We start from the raw sequence: 23,627 nt of genomic DNA, 5'->3' as shown, positions 1-23,627 counted from the left end.
TCAAAAGCTGCATCATTCCCGCGTTTGTTTTGTTCGGCCGTCCACCAGTCTAGAGCTCGGGACTGGAAGACGCCAGTTGCATTTAGGGTACGAAGATTTTCAGGACAGCCGCTTTGGCGCAGAGTGACTTCAACTGTTTGAAGCTGAAAACGGTCTTGTTAGCATCTTTAGGAACATCGGTTCGCGACTCCTCAGACGATTTGTTGACGTTTTCATACACCTCGCTCACAGCTTTTGCCACTTGCTTGGCGATGATAGCAGCGAGACTCTTGTCTCTCTTTTCTTGGCGAGTAAGAGGGGTTCGGTGTCCAGATGACGACATGGTCTGCAACAGACATTGTCGTGGGTCTCAGACACAACAAATCGAATTTCAGCTCACACGTCTACTACTTACTAAAGCTCAGGAACACGATAAGGCATGAATCACATAAATATATAGGCACAAACCACAGATTCACATAATCACAGAAGCACAGAAACACATAGAGCACAGAATCACAGAAGCACATAAACACATAACACCTACGCATTTAATCACAGATGCAGTCAGAATACAGAAACCTATCATCAAAAGCTCGCGTGTCGTTCGTATAGTATATCGAGTAGTATCGTATAGTCGTATAGCGTGTCGAGTAGTATAGTATAATCGTGTATCATAGCATAATATCGTCTAAAACTGCAGCGACTTGCTAGTGTCTTGAGATAGGATAGCAATACGAGTCGTGTGTGTCGATCTAAGTGATAGCAAAAATCGAGAAATTAAAACACGTAAACAGACAAGCACACTTAAAACACGTAAAATCAACGAGTTATCAGAGTTGGCAGTTGCGAGTTCAGAATTGAAACACATAAAATCGAGGGATAGATTGTCTGCGGTTACTAGACATCGACTACCCAAAGCGATTCGACTATTCGCAGTAGACTTGTCGTCACTTTTCGACTTTCGGGATCGCGTTCTGCCTCGATTCTTGGGCATTCAGCACGTATTCCCTAGGTCATACTTGTGAGTTCAGGTCGTTGGAGTCCGTCGAGGCTTTGGTGAGAAAAATAAAAATCTGGAACAAGTTGTCAAGGTTAGGGTTCCACCCCTAGCTTAGCAATTTCTTCCTTGTTTTAGAAAAATTGAGGAGATTATTCATCAAAATATGGATTTCACTCCTGACTTGGTATAATTCACCTCGTTCGTTATTGAAAATCATGAGGAAATCTTTGATAATATCGGCATCGACCAAGCAATTTAGTCGAGAGTTTACGGTTTTCACACCTAATCCTGACTAAATCGCTTGATTTTATTTGAAATATCGAGTGCAGTGATAGCGAGAAATAGCAGGATATAGCACATAAGTTTGGTCTGTTGGTTCCTAACTATAGTCTAGGTCTCTAAGACAGCGACCCGTACTAGGTCGTGTCTAGCCTAATTCCCTATAGTTATGGCTCTGATACTAATCTGTCACACCCCAACCGATGGCGGAATCATCGGGGCATGGCACTGAGCGAAACAGATTGTCCAGAAGTTTCCACAACAAGTATCATTACTATTTGGTTTAAATAATACGTCCCATACTGTATCCCAAATAATAAAACAAGTTATTACAGGTAAGCATCTAGTCAAATATACTGTTCCGACAACTCAGATTTAAATAAAAATGTAAATATTGTTCAAATGCTACAAGAGACTCGATCTGCAAGATCTACAGATAACTATGCTCTAGACGCTTATTCCTAGCTCGCCTTCCTAGCAGATAAGCATCCTAATTGCCTGTCACATACGTTAAAATAAAGTCAATACATAAAATGTAAAGGTGAGCATACAAGTTTGATAATAGCATATAGAGTTCGAAATAGTTTACGCATAACCAGCACGTACACAGAGGAAAACGATGCATGTTAATTATCGACATGGATCTATCGATACCAATGACTGCGGGTTGACTGTCCGAGACAGTTCGCAATACATGATTACCACTGTAATCGATGCAAGTAATTGTCCGTAACAACCCCCGTGTGAACGGGTGCTGAGTCCAAACTATAGTACTATGTCGTTAAGGCAGGTAGACAACATTCCACGTGTAAACATAACAACAAGCATTCATTTAGTCACGTAATACATGCAGATCGGTTAGCGTTTAAATAATTGAGTAGTGTGTTCGATTGTGATTTAGATAAGTAACGTATGTAACACCCAAAAGTGCTAAAGCAAAAAGGGTTCGAGTATACTCACAGCGATTGATTGATGGATTGAAGGGAGCGCTTGAGAGTAGGGTTAGCCTGAATAGTTCGATAGCATAACGATGAGTAATACGCTAAATGGAAACAAGTGATGATGGGTCGAACAGCCTGGTCGATCGAACTGTAGGTTCAATTGAACGGGTTGTTCGTTCGGTTGGACAATCCGTTCGGGTAGGCTGTTCGATCGGCCGGTAGGCTCGATTGGTTGGACAGTCCGTTCGGGCAGCCTGTTCAATCGGCCGGTAGGCTCGATCGGTTGGACTGTTCGAGTGGATTGTTTCTTCCTTTGAGTAAGATGTGTTTGTGTATGATGGCTTGTCCTTTTGAAGTTTTCGTTGTAGTATTTGAGAACATTGAAGTGTTCCTACCTTTCCGTTCGATCGATCGAGCGGTCTGTTCGATCGGTCGGCTTAATCGATCGGTTGGACACCTCAGTAGTAAGTCCTCAGTAGGATGTCACCTGATCAGACAGCATGTGCGATCGGGTGGCACTCCAATACATCGAACGAGTTGAAAACCGATTAAGTGTTGAAGCATAGTATCTCATGATCCGAAGAGTAATTCCACCCAAACCGTAGTTCGATCGAATAGCACTTCGTTTAATAATAGACTTCATGAAATTGTTGAAGTGTGGGGCCTTGTGCTAGCCGATCGGCTGGCCTGGTCGATCGGCTGACATGTCCGATCGGTTGGGCTGTTCGTTCGAACAGCCTGTTCAATCGGTCAGCATCCTGACCTGGTCGGCCTGTTCGTCTAACACTTGGCTGTTCTGATTGTTTGACGTTTTATTGAGGTATTTTGACAACGAGCTGAACCATGGCACCTTCGTTCTTACTTGTTTCCCCCTGCTCGGACAGGAATCACCCAAGTCCGGCCGGTGAACGTTTTGGAACGGTAGTTCAACGTTTAACCCGAAGTCGGTGAACCTCGTAGATAGAATCCGAATCTTGAACCACACAACCATTAGAACGGTTAGTGAGTTGGCTCAAGCTCCGTTTCTACCGGTTTGAAGGCATTGAGTGTAAAAGAGTTGAAAGAAAGTTGGAAATCATTCTTTCAATCCTTCACACCATGTAAATGTTCAGATCTATGATAGATCTTAGTTTGTTTATGTGGAAATCGGCTAGATCCAAGTGATTCTTGGTGGATTGAGGCCAAAACATTGTAACACCCCAAAAATGTTTATTTCACTTAGGATAAAATGTGGAAATAAAAGGGGTAGTATTTAAATTAAATAAGTGATTGAAATGGAGGGACTAAAGATGTAAATGCCCAAAAACTAGGATTATAAAATGTGAAGTGTCAAAAACCCACACACAGTACGTGTGTGGGGTTCTGGTCGATCAACAGAGAGGAGCAAAGGGGGATTGAACCCTAGTTTTTCAAAATCCACAAGAATCAAGTGAAATCTTAAGAAAATCGAAAGTTTAAACAACGAATTCTAAGCTCCTACATCTGTTCTTCGAAGTGGTAAGTTCAATTTTAGGATTTAGCAAATTGTAGGAAATGGTCTTGATCAAATCTGAATTGCATGACATGAAATTTATGAAATTAAGTTAAGATTATGATATAGGATCAGAATCATGTTCGATTACTAGCAATTTTGTTTGTTAATAGCCAAGACCCAAATTGATGAAAAGTTACTAGGGGTAGGATGATCAAGTATTGATATATGTGTGATTTGTTGAGGAATAACTTTGTCTATGATGTAAAATCATTAGATAAACTAATATAGAATAAAGCTTAATTGATTGTTGTTGAATGATTAAAGTAACTAGCTTAAAATAATATTTTAGCTAGATGGGTAAATGTCCCGAAAATGCGAAACCCGCCATGTGTTTGATGAAATGCTTGAATGAACAACTATGTGTAATTTAGAAAATAATGGAACAAAATTCGGGGTACTAAACGAACGAACGAATGTGTTGATATAGGCGTAAAGGAAGAGGGCTCAAGTACTAAGAAATCGGAAGGCTCACAGGATCGAGGTATGTTCCGTTGCATACAAAACTTAACTAAAATTTTGTTAATAATTATGTCGAACAACCCTTGTTACAACGATTATGGTGATTAGTAAATAGATAGCAAATCCCTTGCGGATTTGGTTATGCTAACGAAGGCTACATTAAGCTATGCAAGTCGACCGGTTCGAGTCGAACCATGTCGAGTAAGAATATGGTACCATCCGTTTAGAACGGGTGGCCACGAATGCAATAACGAATGTATGAAGTTCAATCCGTTATACGGATAGAACGAAAGGTTTATGTTGAAAGCAATTAACCGGATGTTACCGGGTCGTAAGCGGAATGCATGAATCTCTTTATGAGAGTACATGTCTTACCCATTTAAATGGGTAAATCGAATGCTTAAGAGTAATGATTGTATGTAAACAAATGCGACTATAAAGTGGTATCGTAAGCAAAATAAGTAATAGGACTAACTTTCTAAAGCTTGTTGTTTAATGTAGGTAAATCCTCGACTTAGGCGATTGGACGGCTTGGAACGTGCACACTTGACCTATGCCCTCCTCACGCTTCCGTTACAAGTTATTTTGATATGGGTTAAATTTTTGGTTATATGTACTTAAACTGATGTAGTATGTCGATGTCCTTGTCGTTGGTTTGAAACTTAGTAATTGTAGTCTTGTTGTGTTCAGTGTAAACCTTGTCCGTCTTTGGGTTGTGTCAAAAATGTTAAATGTTGGAGTTTGTTTGTGTAAAACAGGTAATAGTGGTTTTAAACGAATGGGTCATGCCGAAATTTCCAAAAATTTTCCCTATATATTATACTAGTTAACTACGTAAGGTTCGGGGCGTATCAAGTTGGTATCAGAGCCTAGGTTTGAGGGATTCGAGCAAGAGTAATAGTGCTTGAACTCAAACCAATGGCTCGCTCGAAAGTGGGCTCGCTCCAAGATCGCCAATGAGGTAAAAATTTAAGTTTCGGTAAACACAAGTATGCATAGTAAGCTTACAATGTAAATATTGAAGATAAGTATTTTTGTAAGTAATAAGGGGGGGGGGGTGAAACGGGAAGTTCCAGGAACCGTATAGCTGGAACCGACCCGAAAATGCGATTAAAAGTGCCTAAACAAATCTGCAGCGAAATCATCAAACAGAAGGTCGTCGCCTACGGGCATCAGGCCGTCGCCGACGCCCCCTTCATTCGGGCCGACGCCGTATGTGACTGTTTACGGACTTTGTGGCCGACGCCACTTTACAAGGCCCGTCGCCGACGGTTGAAGAGCCGTCGCCGACGGCCAGTGGAAACTGACTTCACTGAATAATGTTTGTTTTGTTTATTTTTCACGCCTAGGGTTCCCGTATGAGCTAAATGACTATCGATAATGACATAAGATCCTTGAAAGCATACTAATAAGACACTTACGATCATAAACTGAGATCAAAACGAAAAAGAGTTCGTAAGTGTGGTAACCAATGGAATGAAGAATCCGAAAAGAACGATGAAAAATTTGGTGGTTAAAAACCATGAAATGCATAATTACGATTGTAATAATCAAAGGTCGAAGTATGTGTATAATCAAGAGCTTGTGTTTAATGATGAATGTAAATGTTATTTTTATAGATGGCTGATGCAAGAAACGTTAATGAAGATGATGACACGGCTCATCAAGAAGCATTTAACAGAAGAGTCACGGAGGTGGCGGAAGGGGTTATGCAAGCTCATCTCCCACGATTAGCTCAAGAGGTAGAAAGCCGGGTTTCGGGAGTCGTGGATGCTATGATGACTAGCAAGATCGAGGAATTGAAAGAAAGAACTGATTGAGGGGTCTAGAAGTAAAGGCAAGGAACGACGATGCACGTATAAAGACTTCATGGCGTGCAATCCTGCAACGTATGATGGTAAAATTGATCCGATCGCATGCCAAAGATGGATTTCAAACATAGAAGCGGTATTTATACGAAGTCGATGTGATAAGGAAGATCAGGTGATGTTCGCTACTGGCCAACTCACTCTTCAGGCGAAAGATTGGTGGGATGCGTATAGCAAGGAAATAGGGGAAGACAAACTCCAAATAATGACCTGGCAAGAATTTAAGGAACCCTTTATGAGATACCATTGCCCTCAGTCGGCTAATGATAAGATTCAGGAAGATTTCTTGCGCCTCCGACAGAAAAATGAGTCAATAAATGAAATATCAAACATCTTCCTGGATAAGATGAAGTTTTGTGGAGATTTCGTGAAGACTGAAAGGATGAAGATCAATCGTTTCTACGGGGTATTAAAAGCGGAATTTAGGGAATTCATCACTCCCTCGAAATGTGAGACCCTTGATGAACTTATCAATCTGGCACGAGATAGAGAAATTGAAATCAAGAGACAGGAAGAACGCGGTGAAAAGAGATCAAGTGAAAAGGGTGCAAGTTCGAGTCCATCTAAAAAGGGAAAGTTTCAAGATCAATGGAGGAAGGAAAATTCGAAAGGTGGAATTACTCCTTGCAAGACTTGTGGAAAACTCCATACTGGAGAGTGTCTATTAGGCAAGAAGGGGTGCTACAAATGTGGTAAGGAGGGACATTCATCTTATCAATGTCCGAATAACCCGAAGACTTGCTTCAATTGTTTCGAAAGGGGACACATCAAATCGGAATGCCCAAAACTTCAGCAAGAGTCAAAGAAAGAAGATAAGAAGCAAGAGGGTTCTAGGGCGAAAGGGAGGATGTTTCAAATCACATCCGAAGAAGCCAAGTCGCAACCGAATGTGGTCTCAGGTATCTTTCTATTAAACTCCATACCGGTTTATGTTTTGTTTGATACCGGAGCCACTATGTCGTTTATTTCTAGTGAAATCGTACAACATCCTTCATTTAAGATTGAGCGTTTGTCGATGCCTCTAGAAGTAGAAATAGCCGATAGTAAGATCTATATGCTACATGAGGTATGTAGGAATTGTAAATTCATAATGGAAGATGAGGAATTCGAAATTGACCTCATACCTATGGTTCTGGGGGAATTTAAAATGATAGTGGGAATGGATTGGTTGGCACGAAACGGGGTAGAAATTAATTGTGAAAATAAGATAATGTCTATCCAAGCTCCAATTGGGAGGCAACTGAGTATTCAAGGGGAAAGAAACGTAGAAACCAAATTGTGTACCCTTGTCCAAGCCTTTAAATACATACTTAATGGAAATAGAGCATACCTGGCTTACGTGGTAGACGCTCAGCAAACCCTCCCGAAGCTAGAAGATGTTGAGGTAGTGAATGAATTTCCGGACGTATTTCCGGAGGAATTACCAGGACTCCCTCCCGAACGGGAAATAGAGTTTCGCATTGATTTGAATCCGGGAGCGAAGCCGGTTGCGAAGGCTCCCTATAGACTGGCTCCCACCGAGATGCGGGAGCTATTGACACAATTACAAGATTTGTTAGATAAGGGCGTTATACCAATAAAAAGCGCTTATACAACTATGAATAACAAAGATTGATAGATCTAAAATCTACTTACAATTGCGGCGATATTCTAATCAATTTCATGAATTATTAGAAACTAACTTATCAGATTCACATTTTACCTGATCCTTAGTTTATCGCCCTAAACGCATAATGGCGAGAAATTGATTATTTTCACTTCAATAATTTTCTATTGAATGGGACATTATTTTACATCGACAAACAACAAGTAAAGGAAGAAAGAAATGATTTAGCGCCTCTTTCCAATACTGATCGAAAGTGCATTGCTGTGTCAGAAGAAGGATAGCTATACTGATTCGGTATACTCTAAAGACGCCCTCGGTACAATATTGACGATCTCACAAAGTTTTTTTTTTTTCGTGTGTCACCGTGGGGAGCGCCTGTTCTATTTGTTAAGAAGAAAGATGGGTCGATGCGCATGTGCATCGATTATAGAGAATTAAATAAGTTGACCATGAAGAACCGCTACCCTTTACCTAGAATTGATGATCTTTTTGATCAATTACAAGGGGCGAGTTGGTTCTCCAAGATTGACTTGCGATTGGGGTACCATCAAGTCAGAGTGCGAAAGGAAGATATTGTGAAGACCGCATTTAGAACCCGATACGGGCACTACGAATTCCTAGTTATCTCCTTCGGGTTAACGAACGCTCCAGCAGCGTTTATGGATCTTATGAATCGGGTATGCCGACCCATGTTAGATAAGTCCATGATCGTATTTATAGATGATATCCTAATTTATTCGCGAAGCAAGGCTGATCATGCGAGGCATTTGCGAGAAGTACTTGAAACTCTTCGTAAAGAAAAACTTTATGCGAAATTCTCAAAGTGCGCCTTCTGGCTCAGAGAGGTGCAGTTTCTGGGTCACGTGATCAATTAGGAAGGTGTTTTGGTGGATCCGTCAAAGATTGATGCCGTAATGAAATGGGTTTCCCCAAAGAATCCGACTGAGATAAGAAGTTTTCTAGGCCTCGCGGGATACTACCGACGGTTTATACAGGATTTCTCGAAGATAGCCCTACCCTTAACCAGACTAACGAGAAAGAAAGAAACGTTTGTATGGGGTAAGGAACAGGAAGAGGCCTTTCGTATATTAAAGGAGAAATTGTTGAGTCCTCCGGTCTTGACTTTGCCAGATGGGACTGAAGATCTAGTTGTTTATTCAGACGCTTCACAGCAGGGATTAGGTTGTGTTTTGATGCAAAGGGGAAGGGTTATTGCATATGCTTCGCGAAACTAAAGCCTCACGAGGTAAACTACCCAACACATGATCTGGAATTGGCAGCGGTAGTGTTCGCCTAAAAGATCTGGAGACACTACCTATATGGTACGAAATGTACAATTTACTCGGATCATAAAAGCCTCAAGTATTTCTTTGAACAGAAAGATTTGAATATGAGGCAACGAAGATGGTTAGAACTGATTAAAGATTATGATTGCGATATCCTTTATCACCCGGGAAAAGCGAATGTGGTGGCGGATGCACTAAGCCGAAAAGAGACTCCATCTTCAATACGAGTGAGATCTATGAAAATGATAGTTACACCACGTTTGCTTGAAATGATACGGGATTCCCAAATAAATTCTTTTGAAGCGGAAGATTTAAAGAAAGAAAGAAAGAAAGAAAGGTTAAAAGGTGTGGTCGATAAGCCTGAAGAAAACTCGACCGGAGTCAAGACGAGGTTCGGCCGAATTTGGATACCACGTTTCTGCGAAGTCAAGACTGCGTTACTTGAAGAAGCTCATAAGTCACGATATTCGGTCCACCCCGGGGCTACAAAGATGTATCGGGACTTGAAGGCCAATTATTGGTGGCCGGGCTTGAAACGCGATATCGTCAAATATGTCGCAAAATGCTTAACATGCTCCTAAGTGAAAGCAGAACATCAAAAGCCATATGGAGAATCACAACCTTTGGAGATACCGGTATGGAAATGGGAGGAACTAACGATGGATTTAGTAACCAAGCTTCCTAGAACGAAAAAGGGGCATGATTCAATATGGGTAATCGTAGACCGACTTACGAAAAGCGCTCACTTTCTACCCATCAAAGAAGCTTACTCTTCCGAGAGGATGGCAGAAATTTATATGAATGAGATTATATCTCGACACGGGGTGCCCGTGTCAATCGTCTCGGATCGGGACACTAGATTTACTTCTCGTTACTGGCAAAAGTTTCATGAGAGTGTGGGCACGAAGTTACACATAAGCACTGCTTACCACCCTTAGACTGACGACCAGTCAGAAAGAACCATTCAAACGCTTGTCGATATGTTAAGAGCATGTGCCATAGACTTTGGGGGAAGTTGGGATAACCAATTACCACTAGTGGAATTTTCTTATAATAACAGCTACCATAGTGGTATCCAAATGGCTCCGTATGAATTACTGTACGGGAGGAAATGTAGAACTCCCGTATGCTGGGGAGAAGTAGGACAAAGAGAGCTTGCGCCAAGTGATATAAATAGCGGTAATGAATGAAAAGGTTAAATTGATTAGAGCTCGATTGAAAGCAGCCCAGGATCGGCAAAAAGCTTATGTGGACAAGAGAAGGCGTCCTATCGGGTTTCAAGTTGGGGATTTTGTTCTATTGAAGGTGAATCCGCTTTCGCAAGCGGGGCAAGCTAGGTCCTCGCTATATTGGACCATTTAAAATCTTGGCTCGAGTTGGAAAAGTTGCATATCGATTAGAATTACCGCCTACTCTGGACGGGATTCACAATACCTTCCACGTATCACAACTGAGAAAGTGTCTTGCGGATGATACAGCGTTAGTACCTCTCGATGACATCGAGTTGGACGAGGGATTGAATTATGTTGAGAAACCAATAGCCATTAAAGATGTGAAGGTGAAGAATCTTCGAAACAAAGCTGTTAGACAAGTATTGGTCCAATGGCAACACCGAAGGGGGTCAGAACTTACGTGGGAATCAGAAGATGAAATGCGAAGATACTACCCTTCTCTCTTCGGTATGTCAATATTTAATTCGTTATTTGTTCAGGTTTCGGGGACGAAACCTCTTTTAAGGGGGGTAGATCTGTAACACCCCAAAAATGTTTATTTCACTTAGGATAAAATGTAGAAATAAAAGGGGTAGTATTTAAATTAAATAAGTGATTGAAATGGAGGGACTAAAGATGTAAATGCCCAAAAACTAGGATAATAAAATGTTAAGTGTCAAAAACCCACACACTGTACATGTGTGGGGTTCTGGTCGATCAACAGAGAGGAGCAAAGGGGGATAGAACCCTAGTTTTTCAAAATCCACAAGAATCAAGTGAAATCTTAAGAAATTCGAAAGTATAAAAAAACGAATTCTAAGCTCCTACATCTGTTCTTCGAAGTGGTAAGTTCAATTTTAGGATTTAGTAAATTGTAGGAAATGGTCTTGATCAAATCTGAATTGCATGACATGAAATTTATGAAATTAAGTTAAGATTATGATATAGGATCAGAATCATGTTCGATTACTAGCAATTTTGTTTGTTAATAGCCAAGACCCAAATTAATGAAAAGTTACTAGGGGTAGGATGATCAAGTATTGATATATGTGTGATTTGTTGAGGAATAACCTTGTCTATGATGTAAAATCATTAGATAAACTAATATAGAATAAAGCTTAATTGATTGTTGTTGAATGATTAAAGTAACTAGCTTAAAATTATATTTTAGCTAGATGGGTAAATGTCCCGAAAATGCGAAACCCGCCATGTGTTTGATGAAATGCTTGAATGAACAACTATGTGTAATTTAGAAAATAATGGAACGAAATTTGGGGTACTAAACGAACGAACGAACGAATGTGTTGATATAGGCGTAAAGGAAGAGGGCTCAAGTACTAAGAAATCGGAAGGCTCACAGGATCGAGGTATGTTTCGTTGCATACAAAACTTACTTAAATTTTGTTAATAATATGTCGAACAACCCTTGTTACAACAATTATGGTGATTAGTAAATAGATAGCAAATCCTTTGCGGATTTGGTTATGCTAACGAAGGCTACATTAAGCTATGCAAGTCGACCGGTTCGAGTCGAACCATGTCGAGTAAGAATATGGTACCATCCGTTTAGAACGGGTGGCCACGAATGCAATAACGAATGTATGAAGTTCAATCCGTTATACGGATAGAACGAAAGGTTTATTTTGAAAGCAATTGACCCGATGTTACCGGGTCTTAAGTGGAATGCATGAATCTCTTTATCAGAGTACATGTCTTACCCATTTAAATGGGTAAATCGAATGTTTAAGAGTAATGATTGTATGTAAACAAATGCGACTATAAAGTGGTATCGTAAGCAAAATAAGTAATAGGACTAACTTTCTAAAGCTTGTTGTTTAATGTAGGTAAATCCTCGACTTAGGCGATTGGACGGCTTGGAACGTGCACACATGACCTATGCCCGCCTCACGCTTCCGTTACAAGTTATTTTGACATGGGTTAAATTTTTGGTTATATGTACTTAAACTTATGTAGTATGTCGATGTCCTTGTCGTTGGTTTGAAACTTAGCAATTGTAGTCTTTTCGTGTTCAATGTAAACCTTGTCCGTCTTTGGGTTTTGTCAAAAATGTTAAATGTTGGAGTTTGTTTGTGTAAAACAGGTAATAGTGGTTTTAAACGAATGGGTCATGCCGAAATTTCCAAAAATTTTCCTTATTTATTATACTAGTTAATTACGTAAGGTTCGGGGCGTATCAAACATGAAGTTCTTGAAGAACACCATGATGACATCATCCAAGAACACTTAGATCTTGATGATTTCACGGTTAGAATTTAAGATTTGAAAGATACAAAGGTGTAGGAGTGAGCATAGATCAAAATCGTACAAGATTTAGGATGAAATCTTACCGGGATTGAGAGAAATCTGAGAAATAGTGAAGAACACGAGCTGGTCGGTCAGAAGGTTTCCAAAAGTGGAAAGAATGACAATGACAGGCCTATTTATAGGCTTCCCAAAGAGGAAAGGGCTGGCCGATTGGCCAGGCATCCCGATCGGGCAGCCTGCTCGATCAGACAGTCCGTCCGATCGGCTGGGTTGTTCGATCGGCTAGGAGCCTGATCGATCCACAGCCTGCTTTGAGCGTTCGGTGCGACGATTTCTGATATTTCGATTTCAATTGAAGACGATACGAATACGATAGAGTTTCCTATTCAAATTACTTTTAGTCCTAACCACTATATCTACATACAAGCATCTATATTTCACACTCTCCTTTCGCTACCATTCATCATAATTCGATTTCGATTGAGTTCGATTGAGTTTCGATTCGATTGATCACCACACATAACATAAAGTAACACGCACAAGCAACACGTGAGGCACACACACACGTAATATAACACCAAATTCGCATAATTCGAGTCTTGAGTTCGATTGATAATTCGATTAGCTTGATTATTGATTGATTAACTTTATCGCATTGTTACTTCGTACTATTCACAGTCGTAAAGCGTTTCGCGTCGATTAAATATTCGATTGCTTCGATTACTTTGATTAACAACACTTACTCCACATAATACAAATAAAACATAAAATAGACTAATTACAGTCAAAGAAGTCAAACTTGACTTTGACTTTGACTTTGACATTCGGTAACACGGGGTGTTACAAATATCACAAGACAATATCCAATACAAACAATCACATCACACGCATATTGATCCAAAATCCTCGTCATTGCGACCTTTACACTATTTTATATATTATGCGTTTAGTACAAACTGGAACTGAAATCTAAAATTACAATACTATTATGCATCCGTAGCTATTTATCTATTATATATATATATATATATATTTTCAAACATACACACATATTATATATATATTATTACTATTAATGGCACGGGTTCATCCAAAATTCCATGTTACGCTCGTCAAATTTCCAGACGAGCCTTTCACCTATTTGTCGCATCCTTTCACTTCCTTCTAAAATCTCCTCACCAAAGGTTCGGAGTTCTTGCACATTCTCAGTGCTCATGGGTGGTGCGGGTGCTGGTATCGGGTCTGGAAACTGGGGCATGGGTTCTTCGTAAGGGTACGGGTTCTCTAGAATTTCCCTGATGTATTTGTCATTATCATAATAGGGGTCTAGAGGGTCAAGGTCTGGGTAGGGTCCTACTAGGTTTTGCATGGGTTCGTCTGGTATTGGGTAGCTTTGTTCATAATCCCTATGGTCTTCAAACCATGGGTCATAGTCTGGGGGATGGGGTGCTGGTACTCTAGGGATCTCAGTTGGGTCAAAAGCTGGAATTGGAATTTGGTTTTCTGGGTTGGCTTCAATTTCCATTGGTTGTGTGGGAAACAGTGGTAATGGCTGGGGTGTTATGAGTTGTTCTAGATTCGGGTCGGCGGCTATGGTTTCTGATATGTGGAAGTTTGCCAGTCTCCTATTGATCATATCCTAAGAGTTCATTTCTTTATTAGCGGCTGCTAAAGTGCGCTTTTGCTGTGACTTTTTCATCCTTTTTCTACGCTCGTGAGCTCCTCTGCTGAACCATACTCTCTTCTTGGGAGGGAATGGCTCTTCAGATTGTGCCTTGAACACGAATATCCCATCTTCGGTATCAGCCGAATACCCAGAGGGGGTAGGTTGTGAAGAGGTGCCTCCGTCCCTAGGTGAGCTGAACAACTGACGATAAGCGTCTGAAGGTCCTTGGTCGCTCATTCTGTAAACTAACAAATTGTCAAATAACACAAAACAATAATATACAGATATGCACGTAATCACGTAGATTATTTCCTAACATAATGAATAAAATTTTGGTGTCAACAGAACACTTCTGCGGCTGAATCAGTGGCTGTAGCTTTGATACCACCTTCTGTCGCAACCCCCGTCCCCTTATCACCCGGGAACGGGCGGTCGCGAGATCAGATTCAGTGGTATCGGTGTTTATCATTATTTGGCAGCGGAATTTACATCAGGACCGTAGTTAGGAAATATTTTATCAGAGTAAAACGCCACATTTTATATTAATAAATATATTTGGATAAACCCAAGTTTTCATTACAACTGATTTATAGGGATAAACCCTATTTTATTGAAATAAACAACTTCTTTATTTAGGTAACTTTTATAGCCACTTTTCCAAGACTTCAGTGCTGTCCAGCTGGCTTCTATTTGGCTTTCACATTTTTTTACCTGAAACGCGTTTAAAAACATTTTGTCAGTGGGAAATACTGGTGAGTGAATCCCAATTTAATCAAGACAAGTTTTATCAGTTTATAGTATTGAGGGTGATCTCGCAATTACATTTGTTTATTTTTCTACTTTAATTACCACCCACGGTACTGTCAACCCGACTTGTGGTCATATTACTACGCACAGTGTAGTAACAAATTTTGTATACAAAACCCCAGCATACCGACGATAATTGTAGAATTACAAATACTCAATCACTGTGAAATATAATTTAAACAATTGAGGTTTTGTAAAAACAATTCGCAAAAAGGTTTACAAAAAGGAGATTACTCACATTGCTAATTTAGGGTTTTCCTTTGTGATTTCCTGGTGATTATCTATTAATTACACAATGCACATGCGTTAGTATTATAACCCAATATTTACATTAGTTATACCCTCCCCGAGACAGAACTCCAACGACTACGTCGGGCAGAATCTCGACAGCCGTTACAGAGCACTAGATCAATCAGGCAGCGTATCTAATACGTAACCGGGGGTTAAAATACTTACAACGAGGCAGAACTTCGTTAAATAGGGGGTATAACGCCCGGGTATAGTGATTGCTATGTAGAATTGAGAGAGAAAGAAAAGTTGTGAGCGTCGGAAACTGACTACCGAAGCTCCCAATTTATAGGAGCTGATTTCGAGTTCTTCGCGGCTCGCGTAAGCCGAAGGCTTAGCCTTTGCAGTGTGACAACCGTCAAAAAATCCAGGTCTCCGTACAATTTAATTAACCATGATTAAGTGCTTAATGACTGTGCTGAATTACAAATGACTGTTTTCTGATTACTGTATCACACTTACATGTGCATCACATTTCATACTGTCACATCATTTTTACTTACAAACTTTAGTGACATAAACGATGCACAAAGCACAGCTAGCACAGTTAGCGGATAACTCAGAAAAATGCTGACAATGTTCAGTACATAGACAAACAGTGTTTTGGGACCCAGTATGGGCCAGAGACAAGGTACTACACTAGTATAGTGTGTAGGAAAGTGTGTAGGAAAGTGAGGATCACAAAACTGCTTCACTAGGTCATAGTTTAGGTGCCGGAAAGTGCCTAAAACCCCTCCCTGGTGGTCTTAGAGACGTTATTTTCGATGAAGCTCACAAGTCAAGGTACTCGATCCACCCAGGATCGGATAAGATGTACCAAGATTTAAAGGATTTCTACTGGTGGGCGAGATTAAAAGGCGATGTTGCAACGTATGTTGGCAAATGTTTGACTTGTGCCAAGGTAAAGGCCGAATATCAGAAGCCTTCAGGTCTTCTGCAACAACCCGAAACACCCATGTGGAAATGTGTAAGACCCTAATACGTATTTGACTAAAAGTCGCACCGGAAATTCGTGTTATAAAATTTCTTTCATTATAAATACCTTAACTTATTTAAAATTTAACTTTAACATAACTCTTTCACATAAATCCATCAATCGACTTATTTACTAAGTAAAAACATAGCTTATGTTTACTACATTATATACATCAACGTTCCCGTACAATCTCACTAGTGACTCGATCCTCGATCTCTATTCCTTGATGATCCTCATGACTCGTACTACCTGCGCTTACCACATAAATTCATAACATTAGTATGCATTATAAACATACAAGATTTCTTCACGTTTACTTTTCGTTCCGTTAACTCTTTACATCCCAGCTTTCCATCTGATCATACAATCCGTGGTGAGACTTTCTCGTTGTACCTGCGTTACACTTCGTTCACAAGGCATGCTATTATTATCGTCAATACTCAATTTCATTGAATACATGCATATATACTTTCATACATACTTACATATATGCATCCGTTCACACATAACTTACTTACAAACATACGTACCTACATTCATACGTACGTGCCTACATATGTGCATACCTACATACCTACATACATACATACATGCATACATGCCTACATACATACCTATTACATGCCTTTACACAACCCTACATACGTGCACACATTCGTATATATATATATATATATATATATATATATATATATATATATATATATATATATATATATATATATATATATATATATATATATATAGGGTAATGCTAGACAAAAAACCCTAAAATTCTTAGAAAACTCTGGAAACCCAAATCTCCCCCCATTTTTACCCAACCTCCCGACATTTTTTTTTTTTGAAAAAAATTACACATGTAATATACATGTTTTAGAGTGTTTTGGGCCAAAAAAACAAAAAAGCGCCGAAGGGATTTTTTTAAAAAAAATAAACAAAATTCAGTGCCTAACATGTGTTAGACAAAAATGCTGAAAGTTGCTGAAAATTTTTTTTTTGTAAATTATCCCTTCGGCGCTTTTTTGATTTTTTTGGCCCAAAACTCTTAAAAACATGTATATTACATGTGTTATTTTTTTCAAAAAAAAATGTCGGGAGGTTGGGTTTTCTAGGGTTTTTTATATAGATAGGGTTTTCTATCTAGCCCTACCCTATATATATATATATATATACATACACATACTACCTACATACACACCTACATACATACATTCATATCTTCACGCATGCCTACATACGTGCATACGCTCATACATATATACATACATACATACATACATACATACATACATACATACATACATACATACATACATACATACATACATACATACATACATACATACATACATACATACATACATACATACATACATACATACATACATACATACATACATACATACATACATACATACATACATACATACATACATACATACATACATACATACATACATACATACATACATACATACATACATACATACATACATACATACATACATACATACATACATACATACATACATACATACCTTCATACGTATCTACTTTCCCTAAAACAAGGACTAAACTAATCATTCTTAGCTTATACGCGTTTAAAAATGGTCCAGACGGGTTCGCAATGCATCAACACTTAAAATAAATGATTTTCGGGAAACTGACCCCAGTCGCGTAGCGTCACAGCCTGGGGCCTTCCCCGTCGCGCTACGCCACGGCCTAGTTTTGACAGAATGTTGCAGCTGGTGCTGTATAATTCTCAGCATGACTCGATTTCACGGAAACTAGCATAACTTTCTCGTTTTTGATCCGTTTTGCCTGATTCTTTTTCCTATGCGACCGTAATTTAATTCTCCATCACATGGAGTGAAAAAATCCAATATTTGGACTACCTAACTTAATGACTTTTAAGCTTTCGGCTTATTACCCTTTTACCAATTTTGACCCGTTCATGCATATATCAACATAACTTGTTTATTTGACTTCCATTTCTTATAAACCTCATAATTCTTTACCCTTGTCTATTATATAAGGTTCCAATTACGGTTTATTGCACCTTCTTAACCCATTTTCGTTCGTGTGCTCATTCTTGACCCGATAAGGGCATTTGCGCATTGTAATGCATTTGACTCTCAAAATCATACTTTTAATTAATTAAAATGCCACATTACTTAAACAAACTAAGAAGTGATTACGGAAATCACTTACCTTGAGCGACCAAGTTCAAGCATAGGTTCCATGCTTACTTTTGACCCGTTAGCCTCTGTGCTTAAGTCCGTAGACATGTTATTTATCCTTACATGTCAATACATTAATATCCTTGTTAGCATACAAGACCACACATAACATCGATCACATTAATCCTATGCTCAACATTTAACATTCGTTAGTCAATTTCTAACAAACATAAAGCATATACTCAAAGTCACATCTTTTCAGACTCATATAATTTATCATGTCATCACGCATTCATACATTGATCTAACTACGTCCTATATGACTTTTATAATCTTACAATTGTCATCCATATTCAAGTTAACAATTTAACGTAATCTTAACATCCTTCTTTACTAATAAATCACTCTACCTTTAGTGCACATTCATATCAATTTACCATTAAACCTCTAGAACAACACATGATGTTTACCGCATCATTTAAGCACGGAGTTCAACTTCTAAGCATACCTTTTATCAAAGTTGTTTCATCAATTAAATACCCATATGTATTTCAATCAAAACGCATATCTCATGTTAACCTATCGTTTATCACTTCATTATTACATTCTATACATTTCCATCCATCATTATACACAATTCATCTAAAATCATCACTTAGGCATTTCATCATACACTAGGTGGGCGTACCATTAATTAAGCATAGTGTACAAGTATCATTTGCATAACATGACCAATCCATATCAATATCATCAAGAACATCAATATTCAATAGAATTTCACATAACTTCTCTTCTAATTTAGTTCTAACTAACAATTTATCATTATAAACAATCATCATACATACCCTCATCCAATTTTCACACTTTACAACTCATATTCATTCTACTCTAAGTGGGTTTTCACTCCCAACATTGATTTAATCGATTTCAAGCATTCATAATGTTCTAGATGGTGATCTTAGTTCAATATCATACTAATTTCATATAAACTCGTGGAATTTCTTGAAACCTTACATATTCAAAATCATCAAACTATCAAATTCTTCTTACCTTAAGCTTTAATAGGCCTAGATGATCAATAAATCATTGACATGCATGAGATTTAGTCACGATTAGGGCTTCAATTGGCTGGATTTATGTGATTAGAAAGGTCTCCCCTTCTTCTCTGGTTCTGGGCGTCGAACACACACACACACACACCTGATGTGTGTGTGTTTTAATTCTTATTTCATTTTTATTAATCTATCTTTCTTAACCTGTCACCTTTAGTCCCTTGAGTTTAGTGTGGTAATTGTTTAGTCACAAACTTTACTACTATTATCTAACTTGTATTGTGACCAAGTTAAATAACATATTTGTCACATTTTATCTCGTATTCCATGAAATCTCATTAGTTAGTTAACGTTTGGGTTTTGGGGCGTTACAAAATGGGAGCAGATTTCAATGGATTTTATAACGAAGTTACCAAAGACACGCAGAGGTCATGATACAATTCGGGTAATCGTAGACCGCCTAACGAAAACTGCACACTTTTTGCTAATCAAGGAAAAAGATAACACATGTAAGCTTGTTGAGATGTACCTCAGAGAGATTGTTGCACGTCATGGAGTGCCTCTCTCGATTATTTCCGATAGAGATGGAAGATTCGTGTCAAGGATTTGGCAATCCTTTCAAGAATCCTTTGGTTCTCAGTTGAATCTGAGTACTGCTTTTCATCCGCAGACAGATGGCCAGAGCGAACGAACGATTCAGACGCTAGAAGATATGTTGCGAGCATGCGTAATGGATTTGGGTGGCAGTTGGGACAGCCATCTACCTTTGGTTGAATTCTCATACAACAACAGTTATCATGCAGACGCGGGTGATAGACAGCTTATCGGCCCCGAATTGGTTCAAGAGACGACAAATAAGATTATACAGATCCGAGAGTGCATCAAAGCAGCTCGTGATCGACAAAAGAGTTATGCGGACCAAAGGAGGATACCTTTGGAGTTTCAAGTGGGAGATATGGTTTTGTTAAAGGTTTCACCCTGGAAGGGTGTAGCACGCTTTGGGAAGCGTGGGAAATTAAAACCCAAGATACATTGGACCGTTCAAAATCCTAGAGAGGATTGGTCTTGTAGCTTACAAGTTGGATCTATCCGCAGAACTGAATGGAGTTCATGATACATTTCATGTATCTAATCTGAAAAATAGTCCAACTCAAGAAACAGTTGTCATTCTTGCTGATGAAGTCCACATTGACGACGCACTCCACTTTACTGAAGAACCTGTTGAGGTTACTGACTGGAAGGTTAACAAGATGCGCATGAGTAGTGTTAAACTCGTCAAGGTTCGTTGGAACGCCCGTCACGGCCCAGAATTCACCTTGGAGCGTGAGGATCGCATGAAAGTGAAATACCCACATTTGTTCCCCAACTCCCCTGCAGCTAGTAGCAGAGCCTAAAATTTCGGGACGAAATTTTCTTAGCGGGGGGAGAATGTGACAACCGTCAAAAAATCTAGGTATCCGTACAATTTAATTAACCATGATTAAGTGCTTAATGACTGTGCTGAATTACAAATGACTGTTTTCTGATTACTGTATCACACTTACATGTGCATCACATTTCATATTGTCACATCATTTTTACTTACAAACTTTAGTGACATAAACGATGCACAAAGCACAGTTAGCGGATAACTCAGGAAAATGCTGACGATGTCAGTACATAGACAAACAGTGTTTTGGGACCCAGTATGGGCCAGAGACAAGGTACTACACTAGTATAGTGTGTAGGAAAGTGAGGATCACAAAACTGCTTCACTAGGTGATGGTTTAAGTGCCGGAAAGTGCCTAAAACCCACTAAAAGTGCTAAATTCAGCATATTTCAGCAAAATTCAGCATTTTAACAAGGTTGTAACATGCAAAAATATGACAAAATGATCCTGAATGCTTTCCTAATTGTCGGGAATTAAAAGTGTCACAAAAGGGTACATAAAGATCACTAAACGGAATAGTTTGACACTTTAACAAACCGGTATCTAACCGAACAACCGGACACTACCCGAAACACCAAAATTATACTAGAAGCATTGTTTTAATGTTTCTGAGCTAGTTATGATCCTCGAACACCCTAACACACTATATAACATCTAATGAACATGAACACTAACTAATACACGTATAATCCTACTAATCATCTAACTAACCATTAAACACCAACTAAATACCCCCCCCCCTAAGTGGACGGTCACTTATGTGACCCCACCATAATCTTCTCAAGATCTTGCTAAATCCTCTCTTGATCTTCCTTAGATTACATGAAGATTGTGTATGTACTATTAGAAACATAAGACCCATTGGACAAAACTAAAAAATGGTTATAAGATGACTTGAAGCTCTCATTCTCACCACAACTCCCTCCCTCTCCTCCCTTGCTCAATTCTCGGCCGAACACCACCAAGCACACCACCATCATCATCAATTTTGATCATCCATTCCAAGTTCATTTCATGATGCAAGAAGGTGTTTAAGAAAGCTTGGTGGTCTTGGATCTTGAAGGACCTCTCCCATTAGCTTTTATCCTCCACATTTATCATCTACAACATCAAGTGTTCTTCCCTAGCCTTGTGCTAGTAGTAAGGCCTTCATAACCCTTTGTTACTTCATATATTGTTGATTAATAGATGATGAACAATGATAATCTTGATGAACACTAAAGAACTTGATCATGAAACTTTAACATAAGCTATTTAACATATGAATACTTGTTGATTTGTGATGATTTGTATCTTGATGATTGATGATTTGTGTTAGTGATGTTAGACATCATAAGGAACCTACTAGATTGTGATTAAACACATGATCTAGTAAGTAAGGTGATGATCTTGTGAAAGACCAAGATCATCATGCTTTATGTTTTCATGAACTTGAAAAATGAACATGATTTTATGTATGATGAAGTATGTAACATGTTTACTAGACATAAATGTGGATGATTTCTAAAATAGTTTTATCAAGAAACTAAGTTAAATCACAAGATTTACACAAACATTGTTTTTAAAGAAAACCAACCATGTTTCTAGTGTTGAAACAAGTATGAGAATACATTGTTTACAAGAGAAATTCAAGAGAATGATTTTTGGAAAAATCATCTAACAAGTTGTAAACGCTTAAATCTTTCAAGAATGAGATTTTTAAAGAAATAAACACACTTTAAAGGGTAACTAAACCTACTAAACACACTACCAAGTTATGAAAGTTCAAGTTCATGATTATTATGTAGATAGCTTTGTTTTAGCAATTGGTAAGTGTAGATTGATTGTTGATTGTTTATGATGATTTTAAAAAGAAAATGATATGCTTTGATAGCATGGACACCTCCATTTTTAGGGGAAACTATGGCAAAATTTTCTAAAAATACAAACACTTAGAAAATATTTTCTAAACAAATATATACAAGTGTGTTTTAACTATGATTTTCAATATAAACTTTGCCATAGATTTTGTTACAAAAATACAAGTATTGGAGGTTGGTTTTTGTAAATAAAAATAACTAAATAGGTATTTGAAAGGTATATATTTAGAAGACACATTGTGTGTAATTATTTGTATACTTTGTGTATTAGTTATATTATTTTAGGATTTAAAGTAATTTAACTTAACAAAATACCAAGAAATTACAATCCGAAATAATACCAAAAATCACAAGGAATAAATATATAAGTTACACACTTAATATTGCGAAACCGAACGCAAGAACGTAACTTACAAATATTCCGGAAAATACCGTTATAAATATATTTTTGGTAAATGATATTTTGGATGCAAGAAATGAAAATATGATTTTTGTAAATATTACCAAGTTATATCATATTTTCGACAAGGAGAAAATATATTATTTTTGGGAAGTTAAAATATATTTTCCTAGAATATTTAGAAGATATATGATTTTTGAGAAAAATATATATTTTCTTGAAATACATTATTTTTGGACAAAATAAGTTTAAATATATTTTCTAAGTTAGACTTAAAAAATATATTATTTTAGAACTACAAATACAAGAATACAAATGTACATGTATGAGATACCCCCATCCTTGGGAAGGAAATACGAAAATAAATACTTGAGAAGTATTATTATAAAATACTGTTTAAACAATTATTCCAAAATTAAATATAATCTAAAGTTAAGATATTTATTATTTTAACAAGTAATTATAACTTGGAATGATATTGAAGACTTAAAAGAAACGTAACTCAAAAACATAAATACTAAGGCAAGGCACGGCACGG

The 23,627-nt window shown here is 38.2% G+C and overlaps 2 protein-coding genes across 2 annotated transcripts; both read left to right on the top strand.

Annotated features, from left to right (window-relative positions):
• Positions 1–6,064: 6,064 nt before the first annotated feature.
• On the top strand, positions 6,065–7,678 carry LOC110924040. Its single transcript, XM_022168083.1, has one exon. The coding sequence runs from the start codon at positions 6,065–6,067 to the stop codon at positions 7,676–7,678; it is 1,614 nt and encodes a 537-aa protein (XP_022023775.1).
• A 905-nt stretch (positions 7,679–8,583) lies between these two features.
• LOC110924039 (uncharacterized mitochondrial protein AtMg00860-like) lies at positions 8,584–8,904 on the top strand. The gene has a single exon (XM_022168082.1). It carries the CDS (start codon positions 8,584–8,586, stop codon positions 8,902–8,904), a length of 321 nt encoding a protein of 106 aa, XP_022023774.1.
• The last annotated feature ends 14,723 nt before the right edge of the window (positions 8,905–23,627 follow it).

This window comes from Helianthus annuus, chromosome 17 (genome assembly GCF_002127325.2).
Source record: "Helianthus annuus cultivar XRQ/B chromosome 17, HanXRQr2.0-SUNRISE, whole genome shotgun sequence".
Taxonomy (NCBI): Eukaryota; Viridiplantae; Streptophyta; class Magnoliopsida; order Asterales; family Asteraceae; genus Helianthus; species Helianthus annuus.
This window is presented reverse-complemented; position numbering and strand designations above follow the sequence as displayed.

What these genes read in the sequence shown, in the direction of transcription:
- LOC110924040 (XM_022168083.1), top strand. Translation starts at nt 6,065, where the DNA reads ATGGCGTGCAATCCTGCAACGTATGATGGTAAAATTGATCCGATCGCA.
- LOC110924039 (XM_022168082.1), top strand. Translation starts at nt 8,584, where the DNA reads ATGAAATGGGTTTCCCCAAAGAATCCGACTGAGATAAGAAGTTTTCTA.